The 17,139-nt window shown below is 41.4% G+C and overlaps 1 protein-coding gene across 8 annotated transcripts in view; it reads left to right on the forward strand.

The window, feature by feature from the left end:
* Positions 1–13,037, forward strand: part of LOC114877719 — a 48,716-nt gene extending 35,679 nt beyond the window's left edge. The window contains exons 1-4 of one of the 8 annotated variants that reach the window (XM_029190662.2): positions 6,856–7,185; positions 7,263–7,340; positions 9,159–9,489; positions 9,813–13,037. In XM_029190662.2, the coding sequence (XP_029046495.1) occupies positions 7,173–7,185; positions 7,263–7,340; positions 9,159–9,489; positions 9,813–10,401 (1,011 nt within the window). In that variant the 5' untranslated portion in view covers positions 6,856–7,172 and the 3' untranslated portion in view covers positions 10,402–13,037. The other 7 variants (XM_029190666.2, XM_029190665.2, XM_029190668.2 and 4 more) reach the window with 7 other exon arrangements.
* Positions 13,038–17,139: the final 4,102 nt, after the last annotated feature.

Consider the following 17,139-nt stretch of genomic DNA (forward strand, 5'->3'; position numbering starts at 1 on the left):
AAATCCAATCGATGAAAAATAACCAACTAACATTCACCGTGCTTCTTTCTTTACTTTCGTACCTTGGCTGCAACGCGTCGTAGACCTAGTTTTGTTTTTGTAACCGCAGTTACCCAGCGTTATCCACGTAAACGTTTACCGCCGCATACACACCGTGCCCGCACACAGCTTGCATACTGAATTCGTTAGACCTGCACGTGCGCGCATTTAATACATATGAGAGCATCTTTTTAAAGCAGCCGGTAAACACTTACACGCGTGTATACACGCTAAAGGGGATAAAGGTGTTCGTACTTTTCGAGATTTGTAAGCAGCCGCTTTAACGGCATTTAATATTTTAACTACCGAACGCTGCTGATTCGAACTTGGCATTTTGAAATCTTTGAACGAGGAAAACAGACGGTTTATCCGAACCGGGAACAGAGGTCGCGTGAAATATGAAATCAGTATCGGTTAATTAGTATCGAGTGTAATAAATACGTCGTTGGCAACTGACTATGTTTTTCTTATGATCCATTGTTGCATACGATGAATAGTACGCGATAAATAAATAATCTTTTTTCGGTGGATGTAAAGACGCATTTAAATTGACGTTATTTTAAGCGCTTGGTAAACTGAAAACACGTCTGATCTTTTACGCATCGGTCAGCATGGAGGGACTACCGGCACTACGAATGATATTTAATCGAATAATTAACCTCTCGGGAGATTTCGTTATTAGAAGACTATATCTGTACAGTATACACGGAGAGAGATACGCTCCAGGCAGGTCAGTTTCCACGGGACGGTTACGGCGATTTAGAACAAGTCTATTTAACGATGAAAGCAACGCAACAGACAGACAGAGAGAAAAAGATAGAGGGGATAACATTCCAGCGCGTAAGAGAGGGACCCGTTGTAAATTTAACGCACTGATCTCATTCTATGGTGAATCCGTCGACGAAAATAGCGAATGGTGAACGTGTTATTATTAAAGTGCGTTTAGGCTGCTTCGACGTATGGCATGCCATTAAATTCCTTTCGAAGCCGATTTCTGTATTGAACAATTTTCTCGAAAATATTTTTACGATAGCGCCGCAAATGGTAACGCAAGATCATACTTTGGTGCGTGACAAAGGCCGTCGTGGCGACTTAACCTTTTGACTGTAACCTTAGGTTAGTTTAGCTGTAATCTTCGTTTACGCCTCGCGAACTGTTCCCGCTTGAAACATCAATTTTTACCAAGTTAAAGCGATCATAGGTATTCGATGAAACATAGAAAAGTTGTTTGTAAAAAACGAAACGTAACGTTCTTTATTTGGAACGTAATAAACGCTTCTGATTATATTCGATTCGGGAAGGGGTTAACAACCGACATCGAACACCTAACGTACCTTTACGGTGGAAACGCATAATAGAGGAACCGTGCGTACGCGCATCCGTTCGTTCACTCCTGGAATGAGTTTCGAGCCGCGTTTAGTCAAGCAAATAGCCGCGACGCGGCGCTGCAACGCTGCGAATGCAACTCTAGTCGAAATTTCGGGAGGGCGATGACTGGGAGGGCATCACCTCCCACAAACTCTGATCTCGTTTTTCTGTCACTGACCTTCCGCGAACCGTCCATCCACGCTCGATAGAACTACTCTCGCATTTATTAATTAAGTAATTATAAAGAAACGAATTTTTCGTAATTTTTTTCTTGAAAAGTAGTAAGAATTATTTTTACTAATAATGAACACTATAAAGTTTGTAGATGCAACAGCGGCATAGACAAAACAAACAGCATGTTAAAGGTATCGACGATCCAAGTCGGGGATCACCGAACCATGTGACATCCTTAGAATGCAAAGCGTCGCTTGCAGTGGCAGAAATCCAAGGGGGGAGTCTTTAAGTATATACGTACATTCGGTATACATAAGTGGTCGCTGTTGTTATTACTGTGCTCAGTTTTATGAATTCCCTTAGGCACGCGTTTCTTTCCACCCGCGTGGACATAAACGGTCGGCGAGCGGGCACGGGCGCGTGCGCCTGCGAGCATGCGCACCACTCGCTACCCATTATGCCACAATAATTACTAATGTCTGCATTACATCACGCTTATATACGCGACACACGCCTTCAGGGAAATCCTGCGCGTGTTAACGTCATTAATGTCGTGTCTCTTCGAAACGTTTGATGCCATATTCGAAAACTGCTTACCTTTTTCACGCTTGTTTTCCATCCATTAAACCGTTCATACCCAAAGCTGTGCGGACGGAACTTATAAACGGTAGCGGGAAATTAATAAAGCAACTTAGAAGGACTCAATAATCACGAATAATCACGATCAAGAATAAGCGAAACCAGATGAGCTCCTCTGACGCATTCGCGAGGACACTTGGCCAGAAATAGGGAATGAGCATGCCGAGAGCAATCTCAGTCAGCAGCGACAAAGATTTTCTCTGTTCACCGATGCTCCGACAAATGGTTTATCTTGTAATACGAAAGGAAAGTTTAAGTTGAGCACCTTTGTGCCGTAACGATTGAAGGGCCGAAAAGTTGAAGGGATTCTCTGGTCGGTGTCATCACGGCAAAAACACGGGCATGGCAACAAGGAGAGTTAGCGCGTCTTCCAACCAGCTGGTGGAACGTGTGACGTCACGCGTCTACCTACATCGACGCTACGGTTGTCCTCATCCACCTCCTCCCCGTCACTCCATCCACTATCGATACACTCTACTCTCCCCACCCTTCAACACAATTCCCCCACCAAACTCTTGGAATACTCACACACGTCACGAACACTCGGTCCGTACGTGCACACTGTCGTACGTGGCACGAGACACGTGTCAGGGCCGTAGTTCCCTGTTGGACCATCTCCCGTGAGAGTCTCATTGAATCGTCATGCTATATTTATTGTTAATCATGGTGTATTATAGGAAGAGGATTCTTTGATTCAATATTTATGCATAACGCTATTTAACCGACTGAAATGATGTAATAAGAAATCATGTTATGGACACATCAGAAATCTTATCGATGAACCGAGTAAAGCGTGTTTCATTCTCGGTTCGTGTGTTAGCACGATCGATGAAAGCATCGATAAAAGAGCAGAAAATAAAGAAGAATCGCGTACGAAAGCAACGCGTCGTGGCACGAGCCTGATTCGTAGTAGATACACAGGGTTGCTGATAGGTGGGCAGTGGGCGGCAGGCAGAGGGAGCAGGGGCAGCCGAGTATCGGCGACACGAGCCGATCCATCCCCTCCACTTTCACGACCGATCTCTGGCTCGAGACTAGAAAAGTGGAAGGGCGGTGTTGGTGGGGATAACATCTGCTCTTAGCGTGATTGCCGTGTATTGATGTAGCTTTATGGTGCGCGGCAGGCTGTGGGCAACAAAGTAAGCTTACGGTCGTTAATGTTCCCTACTACGTGAAATTCGAGGCCGCCGGAATATTGCGCCGCGTACGATTTCGATGTGCTTGCCGCGTTCCAAGCGAGATTCGCTAAGTTACGGGACAAGTGGTTCGCCGGACAAGAAACACGGAGATCAACCAAGATCGCTTCGACCAAAGATCGACAACGCTACCTATAGGGTATCAACGAAGCCACGATATATGTATACGCATACACGTAGATTTAGAATTAACATATTGTAAAAAAAAATATCTATGCTCGCGGTAATTTGTTCTTCGCGATGTCGCAATAGATGCGTGTAATAGCTGCCGTAATCCCTCTTTGTACATTATATAATAGTTTTTGAAAACCTGTTGTTATAGAAATAACGTCTTATGCAGTATTGAACGTTGTGCAACAGGCCGGTGTCGATGTAAAAAAAAAAAAAAAGTATGATATAATTATTTTTTATCCGCGTACGATATTAATGAAGCTTTGAAACATTTTTCTTTCTACGATCTTATCCGTGTTAATTCTAATACACAGATACGGATAAAACGGAGCGATTAGGAGCACGAGACTTTTGATTATTTTAGCGACACCGATGTACAATTTTTCTACGTTTGAAATTCGTGTCGTAGCATATAAGCCTTGCTAGAATTCACGAGAAAGTGGGTCTTCCTATAGCAACCCAATTGACCTGCCTTAAGAGAGACTTACTTTCACAGATATAAAATTACATGAATTTAAGGCGATCTATTTCAGAATTTAGAAATTTCAACGTTTTCCGTTTGATTCTGGATAAATATCGAAATATATTTGTAACAGTGATCTCCAGAAATGGTAAGAATTCCAAGCAGCTGAAAATACCCAATTCTTTTCCGGTCTATTTTAAGGTCCATCGGGATAGGCGGGAAATCTCCAGGGCTGTGTGTTACACTTCTCGTTGATAAGATGTCGCTCTTGTCCTCCTCGTCTTCGTTGGTGTAACGATGTTTAATCAATAGGCTATATTTTAAATGAATAATAATTCTGTAAAAATTTGAAAATTTCCTAAGTTCGACCAATTGTATTTGCCATTTTGTTTGGTAGAGACATCGATAGGTAACTCTATTCCGGGGTGAAACGTTCTTCGCTTATAGGACAAAGCCGTTCTAAATACAGGCAATTTTTTTCTGATGTCTTCGCTTATTGCGGCTACAGGAGAAAGTCGTTCGAATGGTCGCGGTCTATTTAGCGATTGCTTCGTATAATTTCAACGATCGTGTATATGTTTTAAAATGTAGAAATTTCAAAGAAATTCAGGAAATTTCAGAACATCAAATTTTCAAACAGGTACACGACGCCTTATTAAAAAATGGTTTTAAAAGTTAAAAACCAGTGAGGCGGACGAGATGAAAAAAAGCGTGAGAAGTGGCCGGAAAAAACGGTAAAAATGGCTCGAGGAAACGGTACCGCGCGTCCTTTATGGAAACGAACCTTTCATGAGTCGAGGCTCTATCAGCGTGGATCTTAAAGAATCTTTGTCTCTGGAGAACGTTATCTTGAGAATATGTCTTTGTTCACAAAGAATATCGTGGTATCCGTTTCCTTGACGTACACAGCTGCTTTTACACTCGCAAATGAAAATTTCAATTTTCCTTTATATTGAATATTATTCAAATTATTCAAATATTATTTAATGCTGGTAATACGAAGCGAAAGTGATCGGTGTGAAATCCTACAGTCGTTATCTTTTTTTTCTTCTTGTCTTATCTACGCGAATTCGTGCCACAAGATAAAGCAGATAACGCTGAAATTAAAAATAATACGCATTAACCCGCATACAAGTGGACCGTTGAGACAACTTTTATACTCTTCATTTTCTAAATTCCAAATATCATTATATATGTTTCGTTAGTTTGAATCATGATCGACCTAGCTTCACCGTTCAAGGGTCAGTTTGAATAAAATTCAAAGAGAGTGACCACGGTGCGGCGGATAAAAAAAAGACTACGTGAAACTTACTCGTTTCATTATTCGAATCGAGTAAAAGTACTTGGGTTGGTGCAATTAACGAGCTCCCAGGAATCCTTACTAGAGTTTCGCGTGTACGTGTTTATGCATACGTGTGCCGTCCGGTATACCTGTTCCCTATCGCGCCATGATATCTGAGGCTAAGTGCTTAGCGATGTGTTCGAGCGAAAAGACCACGGCGTCTACCTTCCGTCAATTTTACTAATAACCCAATGTGTAATGTTGTGCTCGAATATAATATCTATAAGAAAACTAATTTTCTTCTCACAGTGGTTTCTGTAAATATTTCTTTGCCGTAAAAAGAGAAAGTGATATAGGTATCTCCTTCGAAGTCGAGCCAAGCTCATCACTAAATGCATACGCGTGACAGGCAGAACGAACCGTGTCCGTGAAGGTAGCCGTGCGCGAGTGTGCGGTAAGTTGGCGCGTCCACGGAGTGGGGAGAGACGTGCGCGCATGCGCGAACCGTGCGTAGTACACACGGCCAATCGTGACGTCACGCAACGCCCGATAACACTTTTGTTGTCGTCGGGCTGTCGTCGTACGTATGGTGCGATTACGCGTGACGCACAGATCAGTTCCAGCCACCAGCGACTACGTCTCACGCGAAACGCGAGTTTTCTTTTCTCCGCTACCATTTCGTGATCGAACACGAACCAACTGTCACGGAACAACATATATATATATATATATTTTTTTATTAGTTTGTTAACGGGCTTTGTTTGCCCGACACGGTTATCTCGTGGTACCGCTGGTCGCTCGGTTTTCTGGTTTCCTTCGCTCGTGTCGCACAAAGGAATGTGGAAAGTAGTGTAGTGAGCGTACGCCCGACGTTACAGTTTTGCATAGTTCGAAAGTGAGTTCTAACCGCTGACTTTACAATGTTGTTAAACCGTACATCGCTTTCCCTTTTGACGTTTTATAAAAGTTGGAACAAGCTCGAGCAGAGTTGAATTTGGTAATTTCACGATCAGTTGAGTAATACAGTGATCGAAGCTTTTGTTCTAATTATAAACACGTTAATCAGCATTTCAGCGAAAACGGTATACGTGTTGAATATCAATAGGCGCGAAAAAAGGGATCCAATAAAATACGGTCAATCGTCAGTGTGATAACAAAGATAATCGAAAACAAAGATAACCATCGCGTTAAGAGGAGCGATATGGACGATCAGCCCCGTTCGGTGTCCGCATTTATTTCTAAGCTTGTAAAATGCTCGCCGATTTCTTTTTATCCTCGCATTCCATCCAAGGCCTCTGCAGGCAACGCAATGGTCTGACCCGATCGTCCCCATATACCGATCGCTTTCTACTTTAAACGATTCAATATGGAACTCCTCGAAGCTTTTCCTTATTTACACTTTATGTGGAGCCTTTGTCGCCAGGGCTCGTTTTGCTTTTCTTCTTCGTCCGTCGATCCAGAAAACGTTGGGAAGCGTTCGAAAACGAGCAGCGATGATTCTCAAAGGGTTAAGTATATCTGTTTCGAGATGACGCGTTTAAATCGATCTAATTTCGTCCGAGGTCAAAAGCTTCGTTTAATTGCCAAACAGTGCGTTACAGCTGAGATGTAAGCTCAGTTGTAACGACGTGGGTTTTTTAATCGCGTAAAGAGTCGTGTTTAAAATTTATTTAACGTAACAGTTGGTTATAAAAGACATAGCCGCGTTTAACTATTTCCACACAATCGAGAACTAGTTCTTTTTTTCAACCCGATTCGTTTGGATCGCATAAATAATGTCGATCGTATCGACAGTTACGTTGTTTCAAATAACTGTACCGGCTAAAAAGGAGACGGGAGCATGAGGAGAGAAGGTACATACGATATATATATACACATACACGCTCATATACGTAGAGGGAATGGGAAATGTGTGTATTTGTATGTATAGATGTAACTAAAGTTACGGTAAGGAGAAGGGAGAGGACGACGCGCACGAGAGTCAGCGACTCCAAAGCAGACTTTACAGGTTAGGTAACGTGTATCCATGGCGGTTTTTTTCCCTGCGGAGAAAGTTAACTTAGGCTCACTTCGAGCGTAAAATCGTCTTTCTGTACACGACGGTTCTTCTTTATTTTCCCCTGCCGATGGAATTAAATAATTTTCCAATGACATTGCGTTTTGGACGTTATTAAAGAAAAATGAGATCGTTCAAATTCCAGAAAGGTTCTTTATTGATTGACAGTGTGATACAAAATGGACAAATCGTTTAGCAACAAGTGTCATGCGGTTTGAAACCGTCTGTTCTTTGAATGTGATTAATGTTACGCGGTAGCCATCTTGTTGGCACGTAAAAATATCGAGGGGTGCCATCTGTCGACTAATGGAACAATTTATTTTCAGAATTATTTCCGTCTGTACGTGACTCAAGCGGTCATTCGTGGAAATAATTTTGGTAGAGATTCATCTTTCCGCTGAATGTTAATGATTTACATTTAGAAATGTAACTGACTCATTTCGCGGGAAGAATCTTTCGCTGAATGTTAATGATTTTCATTTGGAAATGTAACTGACTCATTTCGCGGGAAGAATCTTCCGCCTCTGCAGGAAAATTGACCAAAATAACTTGATAGCATACTGTTACACACGGTAGTAAATCACGGTTGAACGTACTTGGAAATAAAAATAAGAAATTAACGTAGTTTTAATTTTTTCATCAAAAGTTTCTCGTTCTACAAGTTCGAAGTTATGTTAGGATCATCGATATCTCGTCGGTCGATCTATAAATTTGTTTGAAATTTGAATACGTAAGTAAGTACATTAGCAGCCGATAAAATAAAATACATAGGTGATAATCCTGGTTACAAACAATAAATGTATTGCACTTTATCGGTTTATCAGGCTGTAAACGAAATACGTTAGGCCATTTTCGAGCAAACCGTACCGGCGAACCGGTGGGTCGAGTAGATCCGGACGTTACGGACCGAGTAATTTGTTCTAATTTTGCAAAGCACCACGGGTTGCGAAAAGTGCGCTGCGATCACGAACGCTTGTTTCCTCTCAACTATCTGTTACGCTCGATTTTCATGGACAATATGCAATTTGATCAAAGTGTGTTAAAAGCATATCGTCATCGACGAGAAATTAGCAAGCAAATTATATGCGACGAATTGTGCGACGAGCATCGATATACTTACTATGAAATCGTCGACTGTATTGCTTACAGACGACTATGCTCCGATTACGAGCGATAGAATTACGCGCTGCTATTAATATCACTTTCTTGTTAATTAGTCAAACGATATCAGACGCTGTCGCATTTGTTGAAAAATTATACGCAACTATAAAATATACATCGTGCAACATCCAGGTGTAAGGAAGGAAGAAAGATTTAAATAAATTTCTATATCTATTTCTCTCCCTGTTTCTGTTTCTCGATCAAAATTTCAGGCGATTTCTTTAGCTGTGATTGCGACATGGCGGAAGTAAACGAGTATTCGGGTCAATCGCGACAATAGCGGAAAAGAATACGAGTATTCGACTCATTATTGGCCACTACGCGCTATATAAACGCGTACTTACGTACCGCTACGCTGCCCTCTATAACTGTCTTTTTTACCGTCCCTCGGTAATACCGTTACGCATGCATTTTTTCGGTAGCTTTATAGAGAACAAATCTATTACATTCTAAGTTAACTAAAATAAAATATTCATTCGAAACCATAAGTTTACTTTTAGTTTGAAGCATTGGTCCCTCGAAGATGGAATCGATAGAAAAATAAGCTACGTAGGCAACAATTATCTCCTATACCGTATAACTAACCAATTTCTTTTTTTTCTGTTTCAGACGCTAAGATGAGATTGGAGGAAGATTTAGTAATTCGTAGGAGCAGACCCACAATGATTTCCGCCAAGTATCGCGCGAGAGAAGAACGCCGTCGCCTGTTGAAGATTTCGGCCGGCAAATTGAGGAGGATCGAGGATCCAGAGGCCAGCCTCTGTAGATCGGTTCTGATAAACAATGCCGTTAGGCGATTGCAACGAGAAAATCGGGACGAAAAGACGAGGAATTACGGTCTTCCGGTGGTCACATATCTGAACGACTCCACGAAAGAGAACAACGTTTCTAGTAATCTTATCGTCGGCGTGACGGACGACGAGACGTCCTCGAGGAAAAGGTAAGCAGGATGTTAAACTTGGAGTAGTCGGACGTTGTCGAATAGCTTTGAGATTCGTAGGCAGTAGCGGAAGAAGAACGGCAAACGTTGCTGGCGGTCGGTAGAAATTGGTTTTACATAATGTAGATTACGCAAGTAATGGCGAATCGCGTGGTTGTTGCGCAATATTTTCAGTAGCGTCGAGTCTCGTGTCCTGATCACGCGTGCGCACCACCACCACCACTACCGCCACCGCCGCAATAGTTTCCTCCTAACACTTTCCAAACAGCCGCGCGCGAACAAATTGTAATCGGTGCTAAATCATTCTTCTTATTTCTCTGTAGATTGAACGACGACTCGAGGAACGAGGGACTCGGTACGAAGCGACAGAGGCACGACGACCTCGACCTTCAGGACGACGTGTTCAGCGACTTCTATATCCTTCCACCTACCCCGCGATTGCTCTCTCATATCGACGAGGTTCAAGAGCCTGAATCCCCGCATCACCATCATCTGGTATATCCAGAGGATCGTTTAGGATCCGTGGATGTTCGGTCAGGCAGCACCATCATCAACACGAGTACCGCGGGCACAACGACGAACGGGAATTCCGCCGCGTCCGCGGCCAGTTGTTGCAATTCCGTGATGTTCCCTAGCGAGTTGGACGACGCGAGTAGCCAATTGACCGGCGTCACGAGATCCAGTGACGTTGGCATGATGGAGGCATCGGACGTGGTCGATCCGGACAGGATCTGCGATTTCGCGAGGTTCGCGGATTCCGCGAAAAGCTTGGAAGAACGTTTGGTTGAACTGCAATCGTTGGACGAACATTTCGATCTAGCGAAATTCGAAAGAAATAACAATCAAAGTTGCGGCAGAGCATTCCACGATATCCAAACCTTCCACAGCTTAGTGCCCGGTTTGGAGACCTAGAAGGGAGCCTCGTGCCTCGAGCACCCTCCTATCGTTGTGTCTGGCTCGACGGAGAATCACGACCACGACGACGACGATGCGGGTAGACGGCTTCGCGGCACACACGAGGAACCACGGCGAGGATGAACCTGGACTGGAAGGTGAAGAACGCTGCCTTATCAACGGCAGCTACGGTTCCCGGCTCGATCGGTGCACCAGAGTCGCTCAATGACTAACGGGGTATGCTCGCGGTCGGTATACGAGCAGACACGGAGGGTGCATGTCGTACCAAACGGAGTCGAATTAAAGAAGAAGAAAGAGGAGGAGTAAGAGAGGAAGAGATGAAGAGGAAGAAGCATAGGGGCCCCTTTTGGATCAGCTGCAACTTCGAATAGCTTGTTCGAAGGTGCAGCTGTGGCCTAGCATGTCGCTACCAACAAAATGGAATACCCAATTGTTTCCTTCTGTTTTCCTTTGCAGTTCGTACGATGCAAATCAAATGCAATCGACGGATAAAATCTAGGAAAAGAAAGACTGTTCAAGAACGAGACTATATAAACCCGAATCGGTGTGTTTTTGGCTATAGGACACGGTCACGGATATTTCTTTAGAATTCGATGGAATATTTTCGTTGTACGTACGAGTGTCGGTACCAAAATCTCCTGGAACACGCGTTACTTTATGTAATTTGTATATATTCGAGTACGTTCGTAAGAGCACATTAATGATAATATTATAGATCAATTTGTAGTGAAAAAAATTCACGGAGAAAGTAAACGCTGAGAAGCGAGAAAAACACTGAACGAGATGCGCGTGTACGTGTATAAATGCCTTTAGAGTAGCTGTGAATCGATGTAAAAGTGACGTACGGTGAAAAAGAAAAAGAAAAAAAATTGGATGAATTTACTACTGCGCGATAATGCCACAATGGGCCTTCAATTTCTATTTCTATTTAAGATATTTCCTTCGTATTCTGTCGTGATCCACGAAACGAGCAATTAGTTTCTCGCAAACGATTCCTCCGCCAAACTTTTCGTTTTCGTATAGCGCGTCGATAGTTTCTGGTTGGTCGAAAAGGATGCCGAATTAGAATGATCAAGAGTGTTCAAAATATCCACATACAGTGTCACAAAATCAATTCAAAGTATTTTTTCCTTCTTTGTTCTCTTTGAAAGCGGATCGTTGGACGTTTGTTTCTCGCGTGGTATTTTTCTTCTTTTTTTGTTAACGTTTTTATTTTAACGATGAATCGCGTTAGCTAGCTACGTCGGTTTGTAAAGTTTCGAATTTTTGTTACGACTCGTATACACGATCCTGTATATAATGTATTGTTTTTAGGGGTATGTAAATGAATAAGTTCAGTTCGATAAGCTGTATACACCCACATGCGCGCTAGGCTACTCTCGGTTCAGGGATTTCATACGATTGAATAAGTGAAAGAAAAAGCTCAAATTGAAAATTAAAAAAAAAAGAGAAAAAAACAATCAACGAATTAACCGTGAGTAGCCTAGCATTCACAACGTCGTACGGTATAAGGTATAAACAGTGCGGTCCACGAGAGAGCTCTTTGCACCTTATGCTTCCCCACCATCTCCATTTTCCTTCAATCTCCCTTGCAACCAGGCCAACAGTTCCGGAACCACACGACTCTCCCTACCCTGACAAACATATACACATGTAATCTCCACTTGTGGAGTGTGTGTGGCAAGTGCATACGAGCACGTGCACCTACTTACATAAAGGTGAGAAACCGTCTGATTCCCTAAAGGACTCTCGTGGTCGGTACTGTATTACAACATGGACTCTGCAATGCTTGGTCCCTTCAATTCCTTTTACGTCGTCTTCATGGTATACCTTGACGAAGGACCAAGAGAATTCACTGTTGTGTGTTTACGTAAATGCTGGAAATCGGTTGGTGGTGAGCTTCTATGCAGCTTACTTAGTGCTGTCTATTGGTGAACATTCCGAGAGTTAGATACTGCCGATGAGAAAAACACTCGTGTTAGTTATTCCATGTCCGAAATGTCGAAGGAACCTTGAAGCTTAAGTAAAGACAGCACTGCATTAAACTTATCGACGTTCAAAGTTCAAAGAAATGCTAAAACAGAAATGGGATGATCGATGTGTGTCGCGTATGCAGCTGATTTTTTTCTTTTTACATTCGACCATTTTTGTATGTTTCGTAGGATCGACAGCCCTTGTATCGTTTCCACCGAGAGCATAGAAAAATCCGATCAACCTTTTATACACGTTCGTTCCCTCGTCTTTCTGCCACGTAATAACGATATTTGAATCCGCTCGGTTTCGTCAGAGACGTCAAGGCGATGACGAATCTGCTGGTAGAAACGTGTTTGTAAATTGAAAAATCGATTATTGGAAATAGAAAGAATGAGGAAAGCGTGGAAACGATGTAAAGAGAAATCCAATCTTCCTTTCGATCGTTTGGATCGCGTTTCGAGGGTTATCTTGCATCCGCTGAGAGGACCGATTCTTGATCCGTGGTTCAACGCGATTCACACTGTAAATAGCTATGTTAGCACCCCTCAAGCAACTAGTTATGTATAAAGTTTCGTACGTTGTTTAGGTTTTTAGTACTAGTTATCCGAGATCAGTTACCAATTATACGAACAAATTGCAAATATACCGCAAAAATATAATTCGCCGTTCTACTTATCTACCTCAGCCCTTTCCCTGTGGTTTACGCAAAATAGGGCTGGCATATAGCGGCCCGCTAAGAGTTTTTCTGTGACTCGCAAAGACAGAAAAATCCGCCTTGAACCGAGATTTCCTTCCCGTGCGCGACCGAAGATTCGTATTTTCCCCTAGGACGGTCACGTCAATACATTAATTTTTATGGTACAATTTATACCTTTCTGAAATGCAAAATTAACTAATGAATGCAATCATTTTAAAAGGTGCGGACCTCCGCTAACCTCCGCTTTCACAAAATGGCCCCCGACATAAAACAATTGCTCACCCCTCGCCTACACTGTATACAGGGTGCCCCAGAACTGGGGTAGGACCCGTGAAGGGATGATTGCCGAGGTGATTCTAAACAACTTTTTCATTTGCCAAAATTCGAGTTATTAACGAAAAACATTGGCCAATCAGAGCGCGCCTTTAGCGCGGCCGAACCGCAAGAGTGTTGGGTATGCTCTGTGTTCAAACTGTGGTCCCAGTTTTGAGCTCTGTATATCGAAGATGATCTTCGATCCTATGGAATCGATGGGTCAAGGTCTTCGGAAGAAGAAAACTTGAGAATACAGTTTTTTGGTACTTTTTTATTAAGTGTTGCGAATATATATACAAAGGATGGCGAACTAATAATAACTATTACATTAGAACCAAATAAACAAAGGTTATCATGATAGTATTTAACGTATGTTAACATTCGTTTAAATAACATAATGGTTGCAACGGTGTGTGCCGAAATTTTCAAAAAAGATGTTGGTCAGTGCGTACGCGAAAGGCGTCTCATTGTCATTCATTTATTTGACGCACACGCAAAATATGTGTAATTGCTTTCATACTGTATCGACATTAGCTTTAAAACGTTCGATTCTCGAACAGAGAAAAAATGGGTTCGAGATCGGGGTCGATATCCTGTCGGTAATTACTATTGGAACAGTTACACTCGATATTAATAACGAATCCACCAAACGTTCGTTTAATCGAATCGATATTCGTTTGCTCCCCTCGAAAATGAGGGTAATTCGCATTTTCAATTGAAACGATAAGTTAGAATTAAAAAAGAAAAATAATAATAATAATAATAAACTACTACCCGATTAGTATCTGTTTGCAGAACGTTTTCATGTCGAACGAATCGTGATCGTGTTATCAAACGAATTGCAAATCGATAGGCGTGCTTGTTTCGTTGACGTATTAAAAAGGTGAAAAATTTTCTATCGTTCCCGCGTTCCCCTGATATTTGTGCGTTTAAATCGCGACTGTTCGAATTCATTCGAAACGCGGATCACGAAGCTACGATTCAAAAAGTTGCGATTAATTGACGCGGATACAAAATCGTGTAAAAAAATGAGAACACTTTTTTCCCGATTCATCGATCGATCGATCTTGGATTTCCAATCGCGAGAACTTTCATTTCGTTAAGATACCTTATGTTGACCGTTAGCTATTGTTCATTTTGGTGGACGCGCCAACACACATATACCGCAGTTCACCAGAGTCCATAACTGCGGAAAGATCAGTTTTCGTTCTTCGCGCATCTCCAGTGCGCATCTTCGCCCTGATTGGCGATACTCCCAAACGAAGTGGAAACCGATTGGCGGAGAGCTCGCTGCGTTCCCCTACCATCTTCCAACCTGAATGGCGCAGTTATGGACTCTGGTGAACTGCGGTATAGGTTCGAAGTTAAGAGAATAAGTTTTACACGGAACGGATCGATTTTGTTGCACGAGCATCGATCGATTCCGTGTCGCGTGAGGTTTCGTGAATTGATTAATTCAGACGTAGCAATAACACGACGTGTTCGCTCCTAAAAAACAAAACATTGATATTCGTATTCATGGCATCGAGAAGGATTGCCGTAATCTTAGCGTGCTTCATTTTTCTTTTTTATTGCTTTTTTCCACCCCGGTTTCATTACTAATTAATAGTGACCTCAATTCTCATTTCGTCTAATAAAATATCCTTCCTAAGTAAAGCGATTGATCGTCCGGCGCACTTCACCTTCCGTCGCGTCTCGATCCGCACGCGGCCTGTCGTTTGTCTCGAAAAATAATTTTTTCTGCAGGGAACGTCAAATGATTTTTGTTTCTCCTCGAAGCTTTTCGAAGCGATAAACAACAAGGAACGCGATCTTAATGCAAATTGTAATACCATGGTACGTTATCAGACATTTACTCCCGGAGTTCTGAAAATTAAATGAGAAAATTGAGCAGTTTCAAAATACAAAAAAAAGAAAATAAGAATAGTTAAGTTCGAAGGCGTTCCTTTCGCCAAAAATCATTCCACGATTTCTGCACCCGCCTCCTCCCCCATTTCTGCCTACAATAATTACACTTTTCGTTTAATCACAAAAATAGAATTCTTAAAACTTAAACTCAGTTCACTCGCACTCTATTTTCTTCTCTCTTTCATTTTTTTTAAATTTCTTTTATACCCCACCCCCACACATCACTTTCTCGTTTTCTTCTGTATCTTTATACACCCATACATGCATACACACATACACACACACAGAGGCAATCTATTTGCTGAGAAGTATGCAGTTAGCGTTGACAAATAGTTGTTGCGTCATTATTGATTTATCCGATCGAACAATCATTTCCACGCTCGATCGATCTGATTATTTGAGAAATATAAACAATTCGTACACCGCGTACCTAAAAATTCATTCTCATCATTTCGATAAATAAATTACTTTATACAATTTAACAAATCGCTGACGCAATGATGGTGTATAAATTTAAAGAAACATTCACGATTAACAACGATAGAATTGTTTGAGCAATAATTGAATTGTTCTTTTCAGAGAGTGCATTCGACTTCGATTGATGCAACACGATGATTCAGCAGCAACGACGATAATTAACATTCCCGCGAACTCGATGCCGGATATTAATTAAACGTAATTAGTTGTTAAAAGGGAAAATTTTAAAAACCCACAGATGCTAAAAAAAGAAAAGAAAGAAAAGGAAGAAATGACGATTTCTGCATTCAGACCAAGGAACGACCTCCAATCTTTTCGATCCTCTCTAAGAATCACTCGTGTAACAAAGAAGGGCTGTAACAATTATTCTACAATAACGATTATAAAACTATCTTTTCATGTTCCTTCGTTTCGAATTCAGGAAAGAAAGAAAGAAAATAGAAACGAAGCGAAAGAAAGGGTTGAGACTTGAATCGTCGTCGCAGCGAGCAAGCCAGCAAGTAATATGTATGTATGAAAATAAATAAGTAATAGTGATTCTCGATAGATGAGACATTAAATGAAATCACTGTTCTTTATCACTCGTATTTAAACGATTTAGTTTTTTTTTTTTCTTTCTTTTTCGCGTCTACTCTCATTTTTTTCGATAACAAACACAGGACACATGCACGCAACACGTAAGCGTGTTATTCGAAAAGCTAAGAAACAGAGAGAAAAAAAAATCAATTAACAACTTTGTTGTCAATCATCGGTTTACTATTTCGAAGTACACTCGATACGCACTGCACACAGCTCAGTAAATACCGTCTTGTGAATTCAGACGCCACCGTCTGTCGATAACAATAATTACATTTACCATCGATATCCGTCGATCGGTGTTTCACATTTCTTTAGTTTGATATACATATATTTATATTTATATTCATATTTATATATATATATAGATATATCAAAAATATCCTTAATAAAATAGAGCATTTTAATATGTATAACGTACAATCAAGTACTTTTTTTTTTTATTATAATTTTATCCACTATATATATATATTTTTTTTTCTTATAAGATTCAGTATTATATATATTTTCAATATACATACAATACTCACGCCAACATTCTTTCCTATCGTTCACGCGCATGGGCAATTCACACAATATACACACGGTTACCGTGCAGCATCGTGCATGTAAAATATATATGTATGTGTACATTTTTATACGTGTCGCCACGTGAACGGTTTTTTAGATTAGATTACGCACAACTCAGGCTCCTGGATTTCTTCGTTTACACTGCGTCATGGTTACGCTTGTTTTACGATCGTTTCGCGACTATACGGACATATTTATACCTTTTAGATCCTTGGATA

Source organism: Osmia bicornis, chromosome 11, assembly GCF_907164935.1.
Source record: "Osmia bicornis bicornis chromosome 11, iOsmBic2.1, whole genome shotgun sequence".
Taxonomy (NCBI): Eukaryota; Metazoa; Arthropoda; class Insecta; order Hymenoptera; family Megachilidae; genus Osmia; species Osmia bicornis.